At 38.2% G+C, this 26,781-nt stretch overlaps 1 protein-coding gene and 1 long non-coding RNA gene across 4 annotated transcripts in view; one reads left to right on the forward strand and one right to left on the reverse strand.

Annotated features, from left to right (window-relative positions):
* The window catches only part of PNPT1 (polyribonucleotide nucleotidyltransferase 1), a 49,237-nt gene extending 30,270 nt beyond the window's left edge, over positions 1-18,967 (reverse strand). Inside the window, exons 1-9 of one of the 2 annotated variants that reach the window (XM_043603421.1) lie at positions 18,754-18,967; positions 11,753-11,813; positions 11,089-11,163; positions 10,291-10,396; positions 9,717-9,766; positions 8,657-8,720; positions 8,513-8,560; positions 7,505-7,618; positions 397-583 (exon numbers count right to left, since the gene is read on the reverse strand). In XM_043603421.1, the coding sequence (XP_043459356.1) occupies positions 397-583; positions 7,505-7,618; positions 8,513-8,560; positions 8,657-8,720; positions 9,717-9,766; positions 10,291-10,396; positions 11,089-11,163; positions 11,753-11,813; positions 18,754-18,914 (866 nt within the window). In that variant the 5' untranslated portion in view covers positions 18,915-18,967. Of the gene's footprint in view, positions 1-396; positions 584-7,504; positions 7,619-8,512; positions 8,561-8,656; positions 8,721-9,716; positions 9,767-10,290; positions 10,397-11,088; positions 11,195-11,752; positions 11,814-18,753 lie in introns of those variants that run through there. The other variant, XM_043603422.1, reaches the window with a different exon arrangement.
* A 22-nt stretch (positions 18,968-18,989) lies between these two features.
* Positions 18,990-26,781, forward strand: part of LOC122496863 — a 35,933-nt gene continuing 28,141 nt past the window's right edge. For both annotated transcript variants that reach the window (XR_006300971.1, XR_006300970.1), the window contains exons 1-2: positions 18,990-19,117; positions 26,310-26,387. This is a non-coding gene — a long non-coding RNA (uncharacterized LOC122496863). The remainder of the gene's footprint in view (positions 19,118-26,309; positions 26,388-26,781) is intronic.

A 26,781-nucleotide genomic window follows, 5' to 3' on the forward strand; every position in this document is an offset into this window, starting at 1 on the left:
GGATTCAAGCTTAGGCCCTTGAAGAGCGAAGTGGGTTTATCCTTTTTAAGGCATTAATGACTGATACTTATGGCACTCTTAATTTTGGGGGGGGGGGGTGGATAAGAGTACACAAGTTGGGGAGAGGGGTAGAGGGAGGGAGAGAGAGAATCTTAAGCAAAGCATGGAGCCTGACATAGGGTTCAATCCCACAACCCTGAGAATCATGACCTGAGCTGAAATCAAGAGTTAGACACTCAACTGACTAAGGCACTCAGGTGCCCCTGGCACTCACTTTTAAAATAGAAGAGTACCATGTTAGTAATGCATGGACAATGCTTCCATGGGAAGTTTTTTTCTGAGAGAAAATTAAATCTGATAACAATTTCAAATTTTCTTTTGTACAGATATTCTTACTTATGAGTGTGTTCCACAATCTCTGGTGAAGGGGTAAATAACTTCTGAGGTGTCCTCTTGGTAACACCAATTTCTTTTACCAACTGCTGGATGCCCTGAATTATTTGTTGGGTATATTTTACCCCCACTTTAATAGCATGGCAAAAGTCCTGTTGTAAAATGTTCTCTGCAGAGGCTTCCATCATAACTATTTAAAGGGGGAAAAAAAAAAAGACTGTCATTGAACCTTTTACCAGTATAGCATTGTCAGTGCTACACATGACATGCATGTATATGACATGTATACATACATGTATACATGACATAAATACTACAGATCAATTTTATTAGTAGTATATCTACTTTTTAAACTTCTTCCCTTAAAATCAACATACTTCCAAAATGTAAACGGCAATGAATAAAGAAAACTTAATATCTGAAGTTAGGTTTACATTTTTCTTTAATTTAATAAGGGACTTCTCATAACAAGTGAAACGAATTATGCATACTTATTTTTTAAATAAGTTCTGAGCTATAATTCAAATACCATAAAATTCCACTTTTTAAAGCATACAGCTGCATTTACTTTTAATATATAGTTAAAATGAAATTTAAGAACAACAGCATAGTAGATATCCAATAAGTGTTTCCTGTTTAACAATTATTTGCTGTGACCTCCTACTTAATTTTGTCATTGTCACATTGTCTACTGCTTGCACAGGTGGGGGGAAATCTTTTGAAGTGATACTGTTTCAAGTAAGCCAACTAGAGGACAGTAGCTATTACCATAAAAAGGCTGTTTATGGTTTTGTAATAGTAAAACTCCTGTGTAAAGCAGAAGAAACCCCAAGCAGTGCTTCTAGCATGGTATCTAGCTAAAATCTGCTATTCATGTTTGGCTTTGGTTTCTGCTAGGCTGACAGACTCTGGCCTGCTTGTGTGTCATTCCTGGCACTTCTCCATTTGTACCAAGTCAAAGATCCTGTAATGCAAAGATATGATAGTAACTACCACATCTAATATGTTTAATTACATCGTGTTGTCATTAAGGTCACTTGTAAAGCTTCTAGTTATAATCTAGAATGAAAAAAAAATCTTAAGTGCTTTGTATGTTGGAATTCCATCAGTCAGTTGAAGGAGACCTGTGAAACTAAAACGTTAAAAACCTAACATTTGTTGGGAATACAAGCTGGTGCAGCCACCCTGGAAAACAGTGTGGAGGTTCCTCAAAAAACTAAGAACAGAACTACCCTATGACCCAGCAATTGCACTACTAGGCATTTATCCAAGGGATACAGGTATACTGTTTCGAAGGGACACATGCACCCCCATGTTTATAGCAGCACTATCAACAATAGCCAAAGTATGGAAAGAGCCCAAATGTCCATTGATGGATGAATGGATAAAGAAGATGTGGTGTATATATATACAATGGAGTATTGCTCGGCAATCAAAAAGAATGAAATCTTGCCATTTGCAACTACGTGGATGGAACTGGAGCATATTATGCTAAGTGAAATTAGTCAGTGATAGAAAGACAAAAATCATATGACTTCACTCATATGAGGACTTTGAGACAAAACAGATGAACATAAGGGAAGGGAAACAAAAATAATATAAAAACAGGGAGGGGGACAAAACAGAAGAGACTCATAAATATGGAGAAGAAACAGGGTTACTGGAAGGGTTGTGGGAGGGGAATGGGCTAAATGGGTAAGGGGCACTAAAGAATCTACTCCTGAAATCATTGTTGCACTATCTGCTAACTTGGATGTAAATTTTAAAAAATAAAAAATAAAATTAAAAAAAAAACAAAAACAAAACAAAAAAAACCCTAACATTTGTGTCATCTGAAATCTGGAAAGAGAGGCTAAAGATGGCAGGCTGAAAAGTACTGGAAAAATAATAGCTGAAAAGTCCCCAGATTTGGCAGTGACATAAACCTACAGATTCGAGAAGCTGAGTAAACCCTATATAGGGTAACCCAAAGAAAAACATATCATAATTAAACTTCTGAAAATCAAAGACAAAGAAAAAAAATCTTGAAACCAGCCAGAGAAAAACAACACCTTACCCGTATGGGAAAAGCAATTCAAATAACACTAGATTTATCATTAGAAACCATGGAGGCCAGAAGGAAGTGGCATAATATTTTTTAGGTGCTGAAAGAAAAGAACTGTCAACCCAGGATCCCATACCCAGTAAAATATTTATGAAATAAATAAATGAAGGAATGAATATTTAGGAATGAATTGATACTCTTAGATGAAGGAGAACTAAGAAAATTTGTCACTGGCAGCCCTACCCTAAAAGAATGGCTAACAGAAATTCTCTAAACAGAAACAATAAAGAAACCATGGAATATCAGGAAGAAAAATACCTGTTAAGCAAAAATGTAGGTAAATACACTTTCTTTCTCCTCTTGAGTTTTCTAAATTACATTTGATGGCTGAAGCAAAAGAAAAAATTGTAACAGCCTGTTGTGGTTCTAAATGTAGAGGAATATTAAAACAGTTATATTACAAATGGGGGAGGGTAAGGCAAGGTAAAGTTTCAATACTTCCCTTTAGATATGAAGCAGCTTTTTTGTCACCATGACACTGAAATGGTTATATTCTTCTTCTTATCAGTATTCCCATGACATCCTCTCTCACTTTTCAGATTAATTTGAACTGGTTTTTTTTTTTTTTTTAACATTTATTTTTGAGAGACAGAGACAGAGCATGAGCAGGGAAGGGGCAGAGAGAAAGGTTGATACAGAATCTCAAGCAGACTCCAGGTGCTGGGCTGTCAGCACAGAGCCCAACGTAGGGCTCGAACCCACAAACCGCGAGATTATGACCTGAGCCAAAGTCAGACGCTTAACCGACTGAGCAAGCCAGGTGCCCCTGAACTGAAGATTTTTAAAAATGTATTTGACAAATGTAAATTATACCTCAATAAATTCATTTAAAAGAATATGAAAGGAAGAATATAATAAAGAAAATTAGTGGCACAAAAACAGACACATAGACCAATGGAATAGAATAGAAACCCCAGAACTAGACCCACAAACGTATGGCCAACTCATCTTTGACAAAGCAGGAAAGAACATCCAATGGAAAAAAGACAGTCTCTTCAACAAATGGTGCTGGGAGAACTGGACAGCAACATGCAGAAGAATGAAACTAGACCACTTTCTCACACCATTCACAAAAATAAACTCAAAATGGATAAAGGACCTGAATGTGAGACAGGAAACCATCAAAACCCTAGAGGAGAGAGCAGGAAAAGACCTCTCTGACCTCAGCCACAGCAATTTCTTACTTGACACATCCCCAAAGGCAAGGGAATTAAAAGCAAAAATGAACTACTGGGACCTTATGAAGATAAAAAGCTTCTGCACAGCAAAGGAAACAACCAACAAAACTAAAAGGCAACCAACGGAATGGGAAAAGATATTTGCAAATGACATATCGGACAAAGGGCTAGTACCCAAAATCTATAAAGAGCTCACCAAACTCCACACCCGAAAAACAAATAACCCAGTGAAGAAATGGGCAGAAGACATGAATAGACACTTCTCTAAAGAAGACATCCGGATGGCCAACAGGCACATGAAAAGATGCTCAACGTCGCTCCTCATCAGGGAAATACAAATCAAAACCACACTCAGATACCACCTCACGCCAGTCAGAGTGGCCAAAATGAACAAATCAGGAGACTATAGATGCTGGAGAGGATGTGGAGAAACAGGAACCCTCTTGCACTGTTGGTGGGAATGCAAACTGGTGCAGCCACTCTGGAAAACAGTGTGGAGGTTCCTCAAAAAATTAAAAATGGACCTACCCTATGACCCAGCAGTAACACTGCTAGGGATTTATTTACTCAAGGGATACAGGAGTACTGATGCATAGGGGCACTTGTACCCCAATGTTTATAGCAGCACTCTCAACAATAGCCAAATTATGGAAAGAGCCTAAATGTCCATCAACTGATGAATGGATAAAGAAATTGTGGTTTATATACACAATGGAGTACTACGTGGCAATGAGAAAGAATGAAATATGGCCTTTTGTAGCAACGTGGATGGAACTGGAGAGTGTTACGCTAAGTGAAATAAGCCATACAGAGAAAGACAGATACCATATGTTTTCACTCTTATGTGGATCCTGAGAAACTTAACAGAAACCCATGGGGGAGGGGAAGGAAAAAAAAAAGAGGTTAGAGTGGGAGAGAGCCAAAGCATACGAGACTCTTAAAAACTGAGAACAAACTGAGGGTTGATGGGGGGTGGGAGGGAAGGGAGGGTGGGTGATGGGTATTGAGGAGGGCACCTTTTGGGATGAGCACTGGGTGTTGTATGGAAACCAATTTGACAATAAATTTCATATACTGAAAAAAAATAACATGATAAACAATAGATGGGATATTTCAAGCACAATGTGAGATTTTAGTAAAATAAACATGAGAATGAAGCTCCCTAACAACAACAAAAAATTCCTCAAACTTTGTTTTCACTAAACTTCAAAGCAATTCATTTTAAAAAATACTTGATAAGAAAATTCCTTACAGTTTTGTGTCTATAGACCCGTGCTGTCCAATATGGCAGTTATTAGTTCCATATGATTATTTGCATTTAAATAAATTAAAATTATATAAAATTTGAAATCCAGTTCCTTAGCCATTCTAGCCACATTTCAAAAGCTCAGTTGCTACATATTCAAATATAAAACATTTACTACATTGCAGAGTTCTACTGGTCAGCACTGCCATAGAGGCTAAAAATTTACACAAAAATAGCTTGTCTAAATGCTTGCTCTAAACTGTTAACCATTTTAAGTAGTTGAAGATTTTTGAGATTAGTTGAAAACTATAAATTCTAGATATAAATTTCTTAAAAATTGTTACTGGTATACTTTTTCCTAAATTATATCCTAGCACATGTAGAAAGATCAGTGATATTAAGTGAACCAGTTGAACACAAGCAGAATGTGTAGAATGATGGCTGCTGAAGTCATCTGGCAGCTAAAAGCACAAAGAAATTATTCTTCCCCTATAAGGTCATGCTTTAAAGATTTGGATTACTAAATTTTTAAGTAATGGAATGGCAGTAATTAATTACTTTTCTGTATTTTTGTATCCCAGAAGTTCCATGACTTGGGCCCAATATTAACTTTAACACATGAAACATGAAGTAAAATGTGTATCTGGTGCATCGTTATCAAAGTAGAGAACTGGCTGAATATCTTCATGGAGACAGTGATGGCAAAAGACATAAAATGGAGGCTGGTAATTTCTGAAACCAGTCCTTTAAGAGGTTGCTTCTGAATCACTCTCAGTCTCCTAGTTACTCAAGATAACCTTCTGATGGTTTCTTCAGTCTCTAGACTGCAAGAAAGCAATCCATCTAGAGAGCAAGAGGTAAGAAGAACAAGTAGAAGGTTGCCTATGAGGTTTCTACAGCATGCCATAGATGCAATAAAGATCCTTAGTTCATTCCTCTAACAACTACATAAAATTAGAGGAGTTCAAAGTCCAAAGTAGGTAGAGGTTATATATATGACTATATATATGACCATTTATATGTTATAAATTTTGAAGCAAGTTAATTTCTGTGTCTGAATGATAACAGCAGGTATGAACGGTGTGCCTACTAGGTACTAGATATTATGTTAGGTACTTTACAAATCCTGACTCTAATCTTCACAACAACCCTATAAAAAAATAATTTACTAAGTAATGAACACTACTTGTTCACTTGTAACACTATTTTTAAGCAAAAAAAATTTCAGATTCAGACCAAGTAAACTTTAGACCAACACTTTGCTCAAGGCCCCTTCTGAGATGTTCAAGTATGTAAGAGTCATCTGTTATTCATGGCTTCCCCAAATCTTTGCAATGTTCTCTCTACATTGTAATAGTTCCCTACAGTATGAATCTCACCTTCTGGAGGTAGAATCCAAAACATTTCCTTGCTTCCCCTATAGTCAAGGATGCAGTCATGTGTTACAGTTCTGCCTAGTGTGATGTAGGTGAAAACTGCTATGTCGGGGCTCTAGGAAAGCTCCTTGAAAGGGAAGGTGACTTACTCAGTTGGCATACACCTTTTTGTTATTCCCCTCCTTTTTCCTTCCTCTTGCCTACAAATCAGCTAAGTTGGTCAGAGCTCCAGTAGCCAGTTCATAAGCATGAAATAAGGGCCACACCTTGAGGATAGCAGGGCAGAAAACTGAAAGGAATCCAGATTTCTTAAGATCTCATAGAGCCACTATAACTGTCATGGACCCACTTGTTATTTATTTTACCAACACAATCTCTAATATGTAGATAACATACAACTCCTATTATATGTGTTTTATCTACCATATAGTACCAGATTCCATCTCCATTACTGACCAGTATTCCAAAAGAAGCTGGAAATGAGGTATTTCATATGTTAATTGTACAAAAAAGTAATAAAAGCTCAGTAGTTTACATTTCATCAAAATATTCCCACATCAGAAGATCCCATATCAGAAAGTCCCAGATATCAAATATCACACAGAATACACTGATATGAGACCTTAATTAATTTGTCCAAGGTTACAGAGTTAACTGTGTGGCAGCTGTTGGGTTTCAAGCACAGGTTATTTTGACTGTGGAAGCCAATTCTCCTTCAACAGAACTATGCCACTTTTCATTCATACAATTACGACATTTTTGTTACGAGGAGCAAGGGTAACCTATGGTCAGTGCATTTCTTCATTAGTTTTCTACCTACTAGAAATAGGTCACCTCTTTTTCAGAGGACATTAAACAGGTTTTGAATGATGAATTAGCTAAATTAACATATTTAAACTAATAAAACAATTTATTACCAGATTTAGAAATTCAATTTTTAGACTAGCTTTTTAGTCTAAAAATAATTACCAGAACTGTCGTGGAAAATAAAAATTTTTGTAGATTTCAATCAAACTTGTACAACATTCTATAATTCTAGGAATTGTTTGATATGTAGCAAGAGCACTACCACAATAGGGCAGCAATATAACAAAACAAAAATCTTTATGGCTAATTGACAAAACAAATACACAGAAGTATACAAATGCATTTTTAAGGAGCCAGAATTTATAAGTAAAATCCAGAACAAATGTAGTAAACTACTTACCAATTTGACTTTTAGGTGCTCCAGCAACCACTAGATTTAAAGTACTGGAAGACATTTCTTTCCGTGTTGGATTAACAACACACTCTCCATCAATCATTCCTATTCGGACTGCCCCTAAGATATATCAAAATACAGGCAGTTGTGCAATAAAAACTCAGTTTTCAAGACATTATTTCAGTGATAGCTTCAATCCCTATCTTTAATTGTGACTACAATAAAATCCATATTTCTACCATGGTATTTAAGGCCCACAGAACATCCTACCCCACCTTACCTTCTGGCCTCACTGGAGCACTCTGAATTGCTCAAATACACTATTTCTTCCATACCTCTGTGATTATGCTCATGCTCTTTTCTTGGGCTAGACTGTACTTTCTCCAAGGCAAATGCTTACCATCTGATCCTACTAAGGTTCAGCTTTAATGGTGAGTACTCTGAAAAGCCCTCCTTGACAACCTGACCTCACAAGACTAAACCTACCCTTTTCTATCATTTTCTTACCATTTTTACTATACTTTTATAATGCTGTTTATAAATAATTGTTTCCCCTGCTTACACTGAAAGCAAGAATTGTGCCTAGTCTGCCTTTATTCCTTCAGTTTTTACCTTAGTATCTGGCATTTAGGATATTCAAAAATTACTTACTTGGTGAGTCTTTTTTATATTGCATGAATACAACTTTTAAGAGTCATTAAGTTCTAAACAAATGTTTTATCCTGAAAGACTATGTACTCTAACAATTTCCTATTCCCCCGCAAAAAGTCCTTAAAAAGAGGAGGCAACTAAGAAGTCAAAGTATCTAGGAACATAAAAGTCTCTAACACTATAACTTATTGCTATCAGAAATAAAACTCAAGGCAAGGATGAAAATATCTCAAAAAGGAATCTTAGATGGTCATCTAACTAAACTCCCTATGAGATTTACAGAGCCAGTAAATCTATGCCCTTGCTATATATAGCATGCTCACTAGTAAAAAACATGTTTCTTATTTTCAAATCCTAACTTACCAATAGGTCCATTCCAAGGAATATCTGATAATGAGAGGGCTACAGAAGCTTAACAAAAACAAAGAAAAAAAATAAGAGCTGAAATAGAATTATTTCATACCTTTAAAAAAAGGTGATAATTTTAATCTCGATTTTTAAACTTACCACCATTAATTGCTAGAACATCAGGTTCATTAACACCATCTACTGCTAACAGATTACAAAGTACCTGGTACAAGGGGAAAAATTTAAAGCACTTAAAAAAAAATCTACTTGATTTAGGAGGATTATCATTTTTGTTAACATCTTGAACTAAAATAAAGGATCACCATGTGGTTAAAATATGAACTTTATAGTCAAACCCTTATTTCTGGCTATCATTTAACTACATGCTTGACTATGGCAAATTACTTAAGCCTCAAAAGGTTCCTTATATTTAAAAGGGAAAGATAATAACACCTCCCTAAAAGATATTCTGTAAGTTAAAGGTAATATTATTTGTAAAGCATTTACAATACTGGGCATGTTGAAAATATTCAGTAAATGTTAGCTATTTCTATTACATAAAAATACTGTTCTCTATTAACAAGCATATAGAAAACAAATGAGTGAATTACTTTATTATTATACTGCAATAATACGCCTATGTCATATATGAAGAAAACAACTTAAAAGAGATAAAACTTCTTGAGGCATCCTTGCAAAGGCATATTTATTTTTGTCAAATAAATAAAAGTTAATTAAAGTAAATTAATGGGTCATTATTCTGAGAGAGAATAATATTCACAAAATATTAAAATATAATAAAGTAGAAGAGGACACAATAAAAATAGGTAATAAAAACTAGTTGTAGTGATTGTCCTAGCCTCTGACACTAAGCTGACTTTCAGGCCCCAGCCTGATCTGTCCCCGGCCTCCTTAATTGCTATAAACTTTTGCTCTAAACCCTGTTTCCTGCATCAGAGCTTTTGTGCTTCCCCCCCATCTGCTCAGAATGCTTCCTCCACACTCCTAGGTTGGCTAACTCCTACTCATAATTCGGTATCAATTCAAATTGACATCAGATTAATATTTTTAAAATTATTAGTATGTTTTTTAAAAAAAATGTAAAATAGCATCACTAAAAATTCTTATTTTGTTCTCTAATATTTAGCCTAAGTAGTATTATAGAGATTCATTACGTAATTTTTGATTAATCTGGAAACAAACGTAAAACAGAATCTACCTGGGTATCATAAAAGTAGCCAGCTGGAAAGAGAGGTCTAATTGAACGATCTGCCAAAAGAAAAAGAAAAGTAAATAGTACTGACAAAAGCTGCTTTATAATTCAACCTTTTCACTCTATTAAACACGAGGCTGGAAAATAATATAGGTAGCTGTTCAGATGTTAAAAAAAAAAAATCCCCTTGGACTGACTTACTGAGAGGGGTCATGGATAAATGTCAGTGCTTCAATTAATCTATACCATGCCCTAATAACAAAAAACTAGCAGGGCTGGAGCACACAAGTCTAAAATTGGGGAGCAACTTTTCATTTCTGTTCCAAAGGCATCAGTTACATATATAAGCAGAGGAAAGAGACTTAAGGACAATAACAGACCAAAAGAAAAGTATACCAAGTACCCAGGATTCAGTAGTGAATAAACAAAATTTTTTCTTTCATGGACCCCACATGAAAGTAAATAACCTCGGGCAGTGTTAACTTAATGGAAGAACATTTAAGGGAACTGTAGAATATAGATAGAAGAAAGGCTAACACAAGCATATCAGAGAGAGTTAATGTCTCTATTAATATCTTACCTATTACTCGACTTGTAAGAATTTCTTTATCAGAAGATCCAATCTCTCTTCTAAGATAGTTTGTGGGAATTCTACCTGCTGCAGCAGCCTTCTGTCTATAGTCAACCTGAAGTAGTAATGAAAAAAAAAAAACGAAGTTCATTTAACTCCTTTTTATGGCAACTATTTCCCAAGAACCACTATTCAGATACTAATTCTTCTGAGGTTGCTAACAATATGGTCCAGATTAAGAATGGAGAATATTTTATTTACTTTTAGTGTTTTGTATGTCTTTGGGAAGTGAAAGCTGATACAAGTATTTCAGTAAATTGATTTTTAAAAAGCCCTCCACTTAGCAGTGAGAGGACTATGTAGCCTCACTACTTCCCAGAGTGGCTTATTCTACTCAAATTAAACATTCCCTTTTTTATATCAACTCTGTTCAATAAAACTGCATTCCCCTTTTCATAATAGAAGGAAGCCATAAACTCCTAAAGAACTCTTTACTCTTCACCAAACATACTTGCAGACTCATACTGAAGGGAAACCTATGAAAGCAATGAATTCATTGCTATTCAACATCAAAGTATTAATGCACTTCACTGTTGTCAACCTGGACATTCTGAAGTATGCTTACTACTAATACGAGAATTGGTTATGAAGGAATCAGTCTAAATTCTTTAAATGACTCAGTATCAACTAAGGAAAATCCTTTACTGTGCAAAGTTTACATTGTGCACTCACTAGACACTAGACAAAAATATTGCAAATTCTACATTTGTGCCATATTACTGTTTAAATAAATCAGCAAATACTTACCACCAAAGGCATGAACTGGGAAGGTGAAGGTTTTGTTTTACTGACTGCTGTGACCATCACTGCAGTGTCACCTGACTTAAACATAAACAACAACACTGGCAAATTCCTTAAAAATCAGACATTAACATATAAGTAGTGACTGAATGAACCCTTGCTCCAGTTCAATACAAGAGAACAGTTATCCCAAGACACCATAATGAAAATAATCACAACTAGTCCAATCTTGATCCTTTCTACAAGATCATGATCTGTTTTATAACACTTGCTGAGCTTTGCAAAAGCAACAGAACTAAAACAAGAGGCTTACTGATAGCTTAACCACATCCAATCATATTTTCTACTTCTTATGAAGAAATTTAGGCTATATATAAAGATTTCTCAATTATTACTATTAAAATAAAAAAGTAAAATCACATTCTCTAGAAAAGCATTACAGAATATATTAACAGAATAAAACAGAACCCTAAGTTTGGAACACATCTTAAAGGTCATTTAATATATCCAGCCCTCTGACTCCCTACTTCTCTGGAATGGTTCTGAAACTAGAAATGGTCTGCATTAATTTCCAATACCACAATTCTAAGAAGTTATATGATGCTGTAAAGACAGTACCAGTCTCCATAACCATTTTTAAGATGAAAATTTTAAAATCTGGACTTTTTACCTGTACTACAGCAGAGCCATCTGCAAATCTGGCCAGTTTTCCAGAGGATATTTCTAACTTTCTGTTTAAAAATAAAAATTCAATACAAAAGGACTTAGGTCATCAGTACAAATTCCAGCTTAGTATAAAATACTCTAAAATATCTAACAGAAGAACCAAGCCACACAGGCTCCCACCCAGCAAAAAACAAACAAAAAAAGGATAGAGTTCACAATTATTATCAAAAGTACTAGGGGAATTTAAGAGCTGCTTAAGGAAAAATATAGAAACCAAGGCACAGAAATAATCTGAATGAAAGATAAAGTATTTTGGGGGTGCAGAAGCTAACTGCATTCCTAAATGTTAACTCCCGTTTACGACCTTAATCTGTCAACCTTAGTTTACAACCTTTGTCTTGTTGATAAAAGTAGACTCTTAACTCACACACTGAATCATTTCCCTACTTACAGTCCTTTAAAATATTCTCCAATGCTTTCAGGACAAAATATAATTTTTAAATATTGCCTACAAAGACCTTCATGTTCGATAATGGTGCCAAGACAAGTCAATAGGGGAGAAGAATAGCCATTTCAACCAATGGTACTGGGACAACTGGATATCTATATGCAAACAAGTTAATAAACTGGACCCCTTCCTTTCTTCATACTATAAATAAAAATTAACTCAAAACAGAGTATAGACCTAAATGTAAAAATTAAAACCATAAAATTCTTAGGAATACACATAGGAGTAAATCTTCAAACTTGGGTTAGCCAACATCTTCTTATATATAACATCAAAAACACAAGTGACAAAAGACAAAAACAGACAAATAGAACTTTATCAAAATTTAAAACTTTCATGTTTCAAAGGATATCAAGAAAGTGAAAGAAAATCCACAGAATAAAAGAATGTATTTGCAAAGCATGTAACTGGTAAGGGACTTGTATCTAGAATATGTAAAGAATTCTTACAACTCAATAGAAAGACCAACAACATTAATTTTTAAATTGGCAAAGGATTTGAAGTCTATCCAAAGAAAATCTACTAATAGCCAGTAAATACATGAAAATATGCTCAACATCGTAAACCACCAGAGAAATGCAAGTCAAAACCACGATGAGATAATGACTTCACATGTACAAGGATGGTTATAATAAAACAGATCCATAAAAAGTGTTGGTGAGGATATGGAGAAACTATAACCCTCATACAGTATTAATGGAAATGCAAAATGGTACATCTCCTTTGGGAAATAATCTGGCAATTCCTCAAGAGATTAAACACAGAAGTGCCATATGACCCAGCGATTCTACTCCAAGGTATATAACCAAGAGAAATGAAAACTTGGGTGGTGCCTAGGTGGCTCAGTCCTCTAAGCATCTGACTTCAGCTCAGGTCATGGTCTCACGGTTTGTGAGTTTGAGTCCCACATCATGCTATCTGCTGTCAGTGTGAGGCCTGCTTCAGATCCTCTGTCCCCCATCTCTTCTCCTCTCCCACTTGTGCACGTGCTTTCTTGCTCTCAAAATATAAATAAACTTAAAAAAAAAAAAAGAAAAGAGGAGCACCTCAGTCAGTTGAGCATCTAACTTCAGCTCAGGTATACGGTTTCATTGTTTGTGAGTTTGAGCTCCACGTTGGGCTTTGTACTGACAGCTCAGAGCCTGGAGCCTGCTTCAGATTCTGTCTGTCTGTCTGTCTCTCTGCCCCTCCCCACTCGTGCTCTGTCTCTCAAAAAAATAAAGAACATTAAAAAAAAACCATAAAGAACAAAAAAATAATAATAAAAAGAAATGAAAACCTGTATGTCCATTCAAAAATTTGCATATGAACGTTCATAGCCACAGCATTTTTCATAATGGCCTCAAAAAGGAAACAATCAAAATATGTCAATGAATGAACAAAATGTGATCTAATACATACAATGGAATATTATTCAGCCATTAAAAAAATGAAGTACTGATACATGTTACAACATGGATATGCCTTGGAAACATAGTAAGTGAAAGAAGGCAGTCACAAAAGACCACTCATCATATTCTATTTATATGAAATGCTCAGAATAGGCAAACCCATAGAGACAGAAAGTCTGTAGATTAGTGGTTGCCTAGGGCTATGGAGTTTGGGGAGAAATGGAAAGTTACTGCTAATGGGTCTGAGGTTTCTTTTGGGGGCGATGAGAATGTTCTAAAATTGTGGTGATGGCTGCAAAACTGTGAATACACTAAAAACCACCGAATTGTACATTCTAAATGGGTAAATTGTATGGCATGTAAATTATATCCTAATAAAGCTGTCTCTATATATAATAAACAATCAGTATTATTAGCATTATTTCCCAGCTTCTGGTGAGTACAAAAAGAGGTTAATGAAGGCTTGAAACAGATCAGCAAAACTTGTCAAAGAAACTAAAATTCATCAGAGTATTGTGAAGCCTAACCAACTCAGTGACTCCTGAAGATACGGAGGAAAATGTTCTGTCCCATGAAAGCAGCTTCCAAAACTTTCTATCAAGTCCCAGTGCTGAACACACACACACACACACACACACACACACACACACACACACACAATGCCCTGACTCTGTACTTTATATACAAACAGGATAAAGAGATCACTCAATATTTCTACTCATTAAACACTTCTGTCAGAAGTCTGAGTTCATGAAAAGCACATTTACCTATTCAGATAGTCTCATTTTGTTAAATTTGAAAATCAAAAAAAGCATGTACACTTGTGTTATCAGTCTTGAAAAACTATGAGGATTTTTTTTTAATCACAAGAAATATTTGAGACATTCAACACAGATGTTGCAATGACAGCCTATAATAAAATGGGTTTACCTTGAGAGATGGAATAATGAGATGCAGAGATAAGAATGAAGCTGGAATAGAAGGTGGAGGGAATGAGATGCTTAGAGCCAGTAACACTGGAGCCTTAAGCAGAGCCCCACCAACCTATAGCTGAAATCAGTATTAAGGTTTTATGTGTAAAATGTAAATTTAGGATCTTGAAATTTTGTTTAATCTGGGATAAGAATACGTTACCACTGTTTCTCAAGATTTATCAGGAATTGGCATTCCATCCAATAATGCAAATTCTGAGTATCTGAGTGATCCCTGTGAAAGGGAGAGTATCTCTAAATAAATTGAAGTGGGCCCAAAACAGAAGAGCTGTGAAAGCTACAGTTCTATTCCATTCATAGGGCTCTTGCCCCACAGTTTTTGAGATTGCCCACAGTGGCATATTCTTTTGAGTATCTTCAGCGATGGTTAAGTCTTTATTCTTAAAGGGGATATAATTTGTATAGGGGACGAAGAGAAGGCAGTAGAGAACAAATGTTAAAACATGGGTTCTCTCTGAATGATGGTAAGCATCACTGGAATAAAATAAATACTTCAGTCTGTGGATAACCTGTATCACTTCATATTAGGTTTTGCTGGTGAAAACCAGTCACATAGCCTCACCTGTGTAGGGACTAGCAGTGTACCAAAGAGAGCACACATACAAAGAAAGCTTGAGGCAAGGAGTAGAGGACCCACTCCTCTCCTAAGAACCAGCCTTTCCCAGTTCTATCAGCAGGCAGAGAAGCAGAGAGAAGGCAACACTGTTAAGCTTCCAAAGCTAACCTGTTTACAATGGGAGCTGAGTGAGAAAAACAAACGGGTCTGCAGTGTCCCTAGATCTTAGACGTGCACGCTTGGATTTATGTATTTATTCAAACATCCCATCTTCCTGCTGTCTTTGTTCCCTCTCTTGAGTCTACCCAGTGTCTCCATTAGCGGTCCTAACCCACACACCAGACAGTCCTGTAGTCCTGCCTTGATGATTTCCCTAATTTGAACTCTTTTTCTTCTAGGTGTGTGCAATTTATATTACACAAAGAACCAGCCGGTTACTTTGCATTATATCTCATGATATCAGCTGATGTTACCTGACCTTGTAATTTTTTTCCTATTCATGCAGTTTTGGTTCTGTTTTTAGTGCAAACTGGTTATTACTTTTATACTTCATAGTTGGTTTTACCTTTTAACAACTTACTCTCCAGTATTTTATGTGTAAAATATGTCCAGATGCATACAAGATTGGTAACACAAGTGGCCTTTGGGAACTGGAATTAGGCAGCTGTGAAACCATATGGGAAGGAGATTTTTGAACTTCTTAAAATGCTGAATCATGTGAATGTTTACCTAATTAAAAAAAACACTTGAAAAAAATAAATAAAAAGGATTAGGATGAGCAAGGAGATTCTGTTGGCGGGGAGAAGAGTGGGTAAAGGTAGCTGAGGAAGAGAAAGGGAAGAGCAGAGCCAGCTGCTACAGGGAGTAGAACTTCAGGGAGAGAGATGCTTAAAGAACATTTTTAGGGGTGCCTGGGTGGCTTAGTTGGCTAAGCGTCCAGCTTCAGCTCAGGTCATGATCTCATAGTTCGTGGGTTCGAGCCCCTTGTCGGGCTCTGCGCTGACTGCTCAGAGTCTGGAACCTCCATCGGATTCTGTGTCTCCCTTCCTCTTTGTCCCTCCCCTGCTCATGCTCTCTCTGTCTCTCAAAAATAAACATTAACAAAATTTTTTTAGAAACATCTGCAGAATGATGTGGAATGTAACCACCTTGCTCCAACTTCCACAGAGAAAAATTGAGTAATACAAAACTAAAAAAACAAACATCCTTATGATTTGGATTCTGCCTATGTCATTTGACCTTTGATGCTAAACTCCCATTTTACCTTTTGCTTCATCCACATTGAGTTATTTGTAGTTACTCAAATACACTCTCTCACTTCCCTGTAATTGCACTTACCTCTTTCTCCTTGCTAATTCCTCCTCCTCCTCACCCCTCAAGATTCACCTTCAATGGAAAGCTTTAGAATGGAATATGCCTTTGCTCTCCTTTGGCACCCCATCCATACCTCGACCACAGTGATTTTCCCAGCACCAAACCTGTGTTTATCTTACTCCCTCATCAGATTCTGTATCTACAGTGCCCTGTACACAGTAGATTCTCAATAAAAGCTTGTTGGAATGTGGGGCACCTGGGTAGCTCACTCAGGTAGGTATCCAACTCTTGATTTCGGCTTAGGTCATGATCTCATGGTTCCTGAGCTCAAGCCCTGCGTTGGACTCTGCGCACACAGTGCAGATCCTGCTTGGGATTTTCTCTCTCCCCCTCCCCAACTCATGTGCATGCACTTTCTGTCTCAAAGTAAACATTAAAAAAAGAAAAAAAAATGTTGAAATGAAAATTAAACAGTTGCCTCAAAGGTTACTCTGAGTATTAAGTACAGCATTTGAAAAACACCACAACAGTATATAATCTATAGTGTATTGTAAATAATACACAAGATAACAAATATAAAGTGAATGGTACATAGTCAAATTTAATAAATGCTGCAAAAAAACAAACAAACAAAAAAAAAACAAAAAACAAGACAAAGATGAAGGAACTAATTTACCCAGCGGGTATGTTATTTATGAATCTAGTTGTTACAACACATGACACAGTTTAAAAGAACTTTCAGGCTGACTAGTAAATGAAATATTTAAAGTAGATTGTTTGTGGAAAATTTGCAAGTCAGGGACTAATACTGTTGCTTTTGTGTCCGTTAAAGGAGTCTGTATAGCACACAGTAGCTGTCTGTTGAATGAAATGCTTTGAGGCATTTCTTTTTATTTATTTGAGAAAAAGAGAGAGCACGTGCATGCAAGTGGGGAAGATGGGCAGAGAGAGAGAGAGAGAGAGAGAGAGAGACAGAGAGAGAGGCGGTGAGAGAATCTCAGGGAGGCTCCACACCCAGCGCAGGGCTCAATCCCATAACCCTGAGATCATGACCTGAGCGGAAATCAAGAGTCTAATGTTCAAACAACTGAGCCCACTCAGGTGCCCCCGCTAAGGCACTTCTTCAAAGAATGTTAAGTCCTTGAATAATGGAAGAGATATCCTCTCCCTCAAAAAATCAGAATCAAAGAATGTCAGAAGTGGAAAGGGTGCTCAGAGATCATCTAGTTTAGGGATCAACAAACTATATAGCCTGTTTCTGTACAGCCTTTCAGCTATTTTTTTTTTTTTTTTTACATTTTTAAAGGATTTGTAAACAGGAATATGTGACAGTATGCAGTCCTCAAAGCCTAAAGTATTTACCATCTGGCCCCTTACAGAAAAAGTTTGACCCTTGACCCAGACCAGTCTCATTTTGCCACAAAAAACTTAACTTGTTCAGGATTCGGTGAATTAGGAAACAAGACCTGTAATCCAAAACAGATTTTTCAACTTTTTGCACGAATGAGGGTCAAAGAATTTTAAAGTATACGTAAAAAAGATAGATATATAAAGTAAGTAGCAATTTAATTTATTCCAAAAAGGATCCATTTTGTTATTTTAGACGTGAATTGTGACAAACGGACCCCTAGTAGAAGCATGGGCTTGGAGAGAAACATAAAATCCACCTAGTCTCAAAGTACTGGCTTTGTTGACTCTGAGAGAGTTACTAACCCTTTCTGAGCCTCTGTTTTAACTATGAAATGGGGGTAACAGCACGTTTACCACAGGTTTAAAAAGAGTGTATCACAAAACTAGCGTTCAATAAACTGACGTTTTCCTTCCGTTCCTAACCAGGGTCATACTGGCCACCCATTTAAACAATAAACTGGATTGGATGACGTAGGCATCCATTATCAACTCATTATCCCGAGGTGGAATGTTACCCACTTAGGAGTCCAGGAATCCAAGCAAATAAAGGAGATGAAAGCCAAGTACACAGACTCAGCTGGAGAAAGGAAACCGGAACAGGGTAAAAGGGAGGACCGAAAGGCAAAGGACATGAGGCTGAGACAGCGCGGCAAAGGGGAGGGTACCAGGAGACAGACTCCAAACCCGGAAAGGGAAATCCAGCATTTTACGTTTGGGGTAAAGAGGGGTAAACGAGACTTGTGTTGCCGGATTTCTAGCCTGGGAGATAAATATACATGCGATAGCTAGACAGGATGCCTTGTGAAAGGACAGAGAACGTACACCGTTACTCACCTGCTGCCTAAGTCCACGGCCACGGCTCGGAACCCCGCGCCACCCCACAGTGCTCGCACTTGCAACTGGGTGAGCGCCCGGTCCCGCCCAGGCAAGCGGAAGGTACCATCGCAGAGCGGCCGAAACCGCAGGCACGAGCAGCAACGCCTGCAAGCCGCCATGACACCCGGCACGCGATCACCCCGGGCTGCACCCTGATTGGCTCACTCTGCAGACGGTGGGGCGGAGCCTTATGCAGTTTTGTTTCCGTAGTGCCTGGGGGCGGGGAACGCGGGGTTGCGGATTACTTGGCCGCTTCCTACGAAGACTAGAGAGGGTCAAACATAACTGAACGCAGTTGTGACAACCTGTTTTTCCTATTGAGGTATCTACCAGTGAAAGACAATTGGAAACGTAATGCCGTGTGTGTGTGTGTGTGTGTGTGTGTGTGTGTGCGCGCGCGCGCGCGCGCTCGGGCGCTATCGTAGTTTAAAAAAGTTCTAGAATAATGTATATGTTTAATAAGTAAAGTATAGTAATAAGAGAAGCCACCAGACAACTCATTATTATTTGGCTTCTGTGAACTGGCAATTACAGAATTTGTGTTGTGGTCCATGGAAAGAGATCTCGCCGCTTCTCTGCCCTGGTTTTTACTTTATAAATTTCACGCAAATATTACTGCAAAGGTTTATGTTAATTTATTTCTAGTAAGTTAATTTCACTTCTTATTGACCTGTATCATTTTAGATATCTTTAACATCATTTGTGATTCATCTTCATTTCCATTGTTAATATTTAGCAATTCATTTCTCTGCCCCTTTTGATCAAATGTTAATCTTTTTTAAACCAACTTTTATTAAATGCAAAATGCCAGCGAGTATTTAAAGGAAATGTTTCGGAAAATGAAGAAAAAGAATTTTTGGAATTCGAATTTGGTAAATTTTTAGGGAGTAAGTAGATAAATCTCTCCCACTCCTCTTAATCTTGTCTGTTAGAAAATTTTTATAATGGTTCCTTGAATGAACCAGTGATTTTTTTAATTATGAGGGTCATATTTCTCTTTTAAGGTCGTAACTTCTTTCCTCCAAAGAAATCCAAACAAAAAAATCCAACACACAGTGGAACATGGTTTTAAGAACTAAAAATGTTGAACTTCAAACAAATGATTTAGTGGCAAAGCAGCTCCCTGACACCTTAGTTTCCAGGAGCTGTTATCACTGATTTTGGAAGGGATTACTACTAACACTGCTTAGGGGTATTTAGTGTTAAATAAGTTTTTTGCCTCTTGCTCTACATATGACTGTACTTTGTGTTGCCACAATGTTTTCAAGACCAATCTATTAAAACCTGTCCTAATGACAAATCTGTCATAATCTACTTGCCACAATACAACATGACTTTGGATTTATAAAATAAGAATACTAAATCACCTTTTGGTAAAGCACTTAAGTACTATAAAATCTTTCATTTAGGTGGCGTTGCCTCCTAATTTAGAGCATAAACTTGAAGTTAGTCTTGAGTGGTCCCAATCTAAGCTCTGCCATTTACTAGTTGTCTGACTCTACCTTTCTAAGCCTCAGATTCCTCATTTATAGAAATGGTTACTAATATGTATCTTCTGGGGTTTTTGTAAAGGTTAAATGTGATAGAGAATGTAAAATGTTAATCACAGTACCTGGCACATTGTCAGCACTCAGTAAATGGCAGATTCAGCTTTGATCCATCCTTTTCTTAATTTTCCCTCTAGTTTCCTCTGAAATACTGAACAACCCTCTTTCCTGTAGATCCCCATGGATCTATTAAACTTTCATACATCTGGAAATACTGGAAAGCAATATTCACACATTAAGTCCACCTGTTTCTTCACACCCACCCAAAATAACTGATATGGTAGTAATTGGATCATAAATTTAAACGTAAATGTGGGTATCGAAATTTGTTATAAAGTAGTCATAAAGATGACCCAGACTATGTTTATATTGAGTGTGGTGTCTCTCTTGATCAGATGAAGGCCCCCAAATGTGGGGTGACGACTGGGTGAAAAGTTTCACCCAAGGCAGAACAAAGGAGTTAGTTTACTGAATATACTACAAGGGAGCAGTGGGCAAGACGGCAGAGGAGAGGCTGTCTGCAATGAGGCAGTGGGGGCTGTATTTAAAGGGAGAAAGTGAGGAGGTATGGCAACGTTGGGAATTTTTTTCTATTTTGGTAACTGCTGTCCACTGGTTAGTTAGGGTCTATGGGTATTTTGAGGTGAGTCGCCTGATGGTCCTGTCTGTATTCAGCCAGAGTGTCGCTGTGGGCCCTTTCTACATTCTATTGCTCAAGCCTGCTTGCCTAACAGTGGCCACTACATTATGTATCTTAAGATTAACACAGAAACAGGGTGCCTGGATGGCTCAGTCGGTTAAGCGTTCGACTTCTGCTCAGGCCATGATCTCGTGGTCTGTGGGTTCGAGCCCTGTGTCAGACTCTGTGCTGACAGCTCAGAGCCTGGAGCCTGCTTTGAATTCAGTGTCTCCCTCTTGCTCTCTGCCCCTCCCCCACTCATTCTCTGTCTCTCTCTTGCTCTCTCAAAACAATAAACGTTAAAAAAAAAGATTAACACAAAAGCAAAAATATAAAAAGTTTAAATTGTTTGGGTTGTGAGATAGGGAACCTGAAGAATTCCTTAAAAATGTGGCTTTTGCTCCTTTTCCTGCTCCTGTTCATGCTACGACCTGCACCACCACTTTACACGTGCCTCAGAATGTAGTGTGTGTCCCCCTTGTAAGGGACAAGGAGTTAAGGATTTCTTTAGAATATAGAACATCTATGGAAGGACCAGATGAGAATGATGGGACAAAGCTATCATATGCATATTCCAGACAACCAGGAGCTAGGCTTCTCAACGCCAAGACCTGCTGGCTCCAAGGAATGACACTGGGCCCTGTCTTTATTCTAACCAGTCCCTGGATGCCTGAGAGGACAGGTATACCAGGCCACAATCCTCAGTAAAAAACCCCCAGACCTCAAACAAAGACAAGACTCACACTCCTTTCCTTTCTGAGTCTCCCAGACACTCCATCTGTATCTGCTCTCTCTATATCTTCAATTAACTTTGCTCTCACTTCCTGCTGGCTCATGTTTGATTTCCATCCTGTGTGAAGCCAAGGACCATTTTGGCTGGCCCTGGGGGACCCCCTCTGGGTCCCTGGACCCGGCCTGCCAGCATCATTTGTATTTAAAGAAGCTATGATTCACTGAGGTTCAATCTGAGATGTCACATTCTAGAAATATAGTTCTGCCAAGTATAGTTCAATAGCCAAAATACAATTTAAGAGGAAGTTCTTTACCTATAACTCCTGAAGGACATTAAAGATGATCTAATTTAAATCTACCAGCAATATTTTTCAGATCTCCTTTTCTCTTTTTTTCAAACTCCAACGAATGTGCATCCAAATAGTTAATACCACTGCCTGCTCTGAGTGGCAATTTCGTTTAAGTAAAACATCATTGCATTAAATTACTGTTAATTAAAATTTAATTTGATTTGTAGTTTGGCTTATGAAGTATATACAATTGTTTCAGTTTGATGACTGTATAAGAGGTACCAGACTAAGGAGTTTGTGTCTTCTTATGTATTTGTACAAAAAGTATCAGTGGACACCAAGTCCACTGATACTTTTTTCTCTTAAAGAAGTGTAGGCTGCTCAACTTTAAGAAGACTGCTCTATGTCACTGCCAGAGGGAGTTTTCTAAATCACAGCCTAATTGTATCTCCATTCTGGTTAATTTTCTTTAATCACTTCCTAATCTTTAATCTACAGGATAAAAATCTAAACTTCTTTGTGTTGACTACAAACTTTGCCTTTTAGACTCATCAGTTTTGACTTTCTACCTATTTTCTTCTCTTCTCATTTTATAATCCAAGGAAACAACTACTTGTTCCCCTCCTAACATACAACCCTCTCTTCTGCCTCTGTGTCTTTGCATGTATGAGTCTCTGTGTTTGGTACATTTTCTCTCCTGTCAGTCTGGCACACTCAATCTTCAGGTCTTAATACTGGAGGTCTTCAATATTAGCCTCTCTGACTTCCGCATACTGACTTGTGGGTACAATCTATGTCCGCCCTTCCACTTTATTAATTAATATGTGTAGTCATTATTTCATCCGTGGAAATGAATGTGGGAGTAGGTATTGCACAGTGGTTTAAAGTGCTGGCCTTGGCATCAGATTCTCTAGGTTTGAATTTCACCTGTTACCTCCTAACCATGTGACTCTTGTTAAGCTGCTTACCCTTTCTATGCCTCAGTTTCCTCACTTGTAAAGTAAAAATATCTACCTCTTAGGGTTGTTAGGCAGATTTAAGTGCAATCTTATTTTTATGCAACTTAGCATAGTCTTTGGCATACCTACTTTATGCCAGGTAGTATGCTAGGCTCAGGGCATACAGGCGTGTAAGACAATCACAGGGCATAATAATTCCTGCATTATTAGCTTGAAGTTTAGTATGAGAGACTGACAAAAACACAACCAAACAAATAAAAAGAAAAAGTAGAGGGTGATGGTAAGAAGAAAATAAACTAGGTGAGAAGATAGGGAACAATGAGATGGAAGAACTTACTTCAAATAAGGTGGCCAGGAAAAGCCATTCTGCAGAGACATTAAAGCCACCCTGAAGGATGAAAAGGAGACAAGTTCTGAAACATGGGGCCAGGTTGGAGCAGTGACTGGGAAGGGGGATGGTTGCCCCTGAGTCTGCAGAGAGTTTGGCTTTTATGAGGACTTGGAAAAGTCAGTGTGGCTAGAGAGTAGGAAGTCAGGGTGTGGCAAAGATGAGGTAGGGGAGGACTATACTGTAAAGTTTAAACAGAGAAATGTCATGACCTAGTCTACATTTTAAGATGGTCCCTCTGACTGCTGAGTCTAGAATTGATTGGAGGAAGATAAGAAATAGGTGTAGAAATCAGAAGTAATATGGTGACAAGGGTGACAAAGAGAAAGGATGGGCAGATCTGGAATATATTTTAGCTTGTTGATGAATTGGATACTGGCAGTGGTGAATTAAGATAATTAACAGGATCAGATGAGCCAGAAATGCAGTGTAGGAGACACCCAGAAGTAGCTGTCAAGGCAGTTGGATCTGAGTGTAGAACTCAAGGAAAGGAATGGTAATTAGGTGCCTGAGTGGCTCAGTCCGTTAAGTGTCTGACTTCAGCTCATGTCATGATCTCACAGTTCGTGGGGTTCGAGCCCCGCCTCAGGCTCTGTGCTGACAGCTCAGAGCCTGGAGCCTGCTTTGGATTCTGTGTCTCCCTCTTTCTCTCTGCTCCTGCCCCACTCATGCTCTCTCTCTCTCTCTCTCAAAAATAAGGAAACATTAAAAAAAATTCAAAAAAAGTAATCAGCATACCAGTGATATCACAAGCCATGGAAATGCATAATATCACTTAGAAAGATGGTAGAGAGAAGAAGGAAGGTTCAGGTTTGCACCCTGAGGAGGGAGAGGCTGCCAAGGTTATGGAGGTGGATCCCGTGGTGATGCAGTAGTCAAGCTAGGATGATTATGCTGGGTATTGTCCATTTGCACCCACTCCATCCATACCCTTGGCTCTTCTCTGTGCCCCCATAGGTCTGATGTATGGATAGCAGCACGCCAACTCCCTGGCTCTTTTTTGGTTTGGTTAGCCAATGAGAGACACCAGCAGCCGATGAAAGGGCAGGATGAGGGAGAAACTAAAAGTATAGAACATAATTACTTATGATGTGGCATTGACTGCAGCTGCCTGCTACCTGCTTGCTGGGCTCTAGCTATCACTCCAATTGCTGTTTCTTCTCCTTGCCACTTTAAGTCTTTACAGTTTCCCATCATTGGTCATCACTCAGTGCCTTCAGCATTCCTCATCATTAGTTCCACAATCTGCCTTCCCCACCAGAAATAGTCTCTTCATTAAGTTCTCTTTAGAACTCATCTGAGTGTGCCCTCTGTTCCCTGTTTCCCTTGGCACTGCTTCTCTGGGAGCACGCCCTGGCCTCTCTCCCGGCAGTAGACCACCATTACTTGTTAGGAGTAGCTTGTTACCCTGGAGGTGGGAGGTGAGGGGTGTGCAGTGCTATCTGCTGTTCTGACTAACCCTCAGTCTTAGGAAGGTAATGTGTCCATGGATTCTCAGTGCTCATGCCCCTCTCCCAGCTGTAATTCTGGGCCCAGCATGTATTCTACCCTTTCCCCTGGGGTAAAGCGTTATGTTCTATTCCTTCTTCTACCTGGGTTTTCACAGCGCGTTAAGATTAACAGTATTTGTCACATTCCCACAGAGCGTAGAGCTTTGATTCCTATGGAGAGATAGGGGAGGAGAATCCACTAGGGCTTTTGCTTTCCCCACAGCGCTGCTGGGTGCCTTCCCCAGACCTGCACCTTTGTCAGGAGTTTTGCTTTTACCCCAGTCTTTTTTGTGAGTGCTTGGTGAAGTCCAAGAAGAGCCTGTGAGAGGTTGTGAATTCCTGTGTCTGCAGTCTCCATGGGTTCTATATACTCTCATTCGTCCACACTGAGCCATTAGCGATTGGTTAAAAAATCTAGTTGGATTCTTTTTGCCCATGTCTGTTGGTGACTATGTTGGGTGAGCAAGAGCTCATGTCCTCTTTGTCTTTGGAGACTCTTTAGATTTCAGATTCACTGGTTTTTCTGTCACTTTTATCTCTCTGATGGGTTTCAGAAGAGTTGTGAATTTTCAGACTCTCTGGCTTTGTTGTAACTGTTGTTACTATTACTCTTGTTATAAGGATGGGATGCTCTTTCCAGATTTCTGAATCCTAAGCAGAAGTGGGTCTCACATGCATTTGAAGACCTCTTTTCTCCATTAGTCTGGAGAAATGAAAAAAGGGCATAATTCGTTCTTTCACTATTTTTTGTAGCTTGCTTCTGCCTCCATAATTTTTCTGGTTCTTAAGAATTGGGACACAGGAACAGGGAATAGAAGAGGGATGAAAGAATTCAAATTCTGGAGCCAGTGGAATTTTTATTTGACTGATGCTTGTTGGTTTTCATGTCCACTATTACTGCAGACGTACAAAAGCTGGCTATGATATGGCGTGGATGTGGGAATTGCCTGGTGACCTCTGCTGGGACCTCCAAAACGGCATAGTTTCCTAATGTGGGTACTCTTGGGGTGACCTTTTGTGACCTTCCCAGCTTCCACTCCTGGTGGTCTGTTGCACAGCTTCTTAGTGCTGAGATCCTCTTGTCTTGGCTCTTATCCTTTTTGGGTGAAATACCATCAAAACAGCTTCCCTGGGTTCTTTTGGCCCACATATTCACACATCTTTGCCCCCAAAACAAGTGGAATTGAAGCTTCTCTCAAACACTGATTTCTTGCCTTGTCATTGTAGGTGAATTCAGTAAGCCTCTACCTTCCAAATTCTCTTAAATGGGAAGCAGGCGCTGGTGTCTATATTCTTAAATGCCCCTGTATGGCCATTTTGTAGTAGCAAAGTGGACCCTCATCCAAAATTTGGCTTGAATGTCAAGACTGATGTTCTCTGCCCTCCTTTTATCTGCTTTAAAGCTGAACACAAATTTCCCTTTGTGAAGGTGGCGTAAATATACCCCATCTCCTGTACCAGGACGAGGAAAGTGACCATTGTCTAGAAATGGAAGGCTGGCATTAAGGTGAGTCTGCATCAACATACTTTACTAAAATAACTCTTCCATTAGTTTCCCTCATTTATTTCCTACTCACTTTCCCACAATTTATCACCAAACCTCCCTTTACTTTGTCTAGTTTTTTTCTATAATTTATTGCCCTTTGTTAAAAGGTACAACCTCTGAATCTAACTACATCCTTAGGTTTTCCCTTTTTTCTGTGAAGCCCCTATACATGTAAAAATATTAACATCAACAATATTTGCATGCCTTTTCTCCTGTTGATCTGTCTTTTGTCAGTTTAATTCACAGGCCTCAGTACTGAAATAAGTGGATAGAGCAAAAGCTTAAGAAAACACCTTTTCATCATTGTCATGGATTCATTAAGAAAGCCATGACTGGATTCAACCACTGGCTCACA

This window comes from Prionailurus bengalensis, chromosome A3 (assembly GCF_016509475.1).
Source record: "Prionailurus bengalensis isolate Pbe53 chromosome A3, Fcat_Pben_1.1_paternal_pri, whole genome shotgun sequence".
NCBI lineage: Eukaryota > Metazoa > Chordata > Mammalia > Carnivora > Felidae > Prionailurus > Prionailurus bengalensis.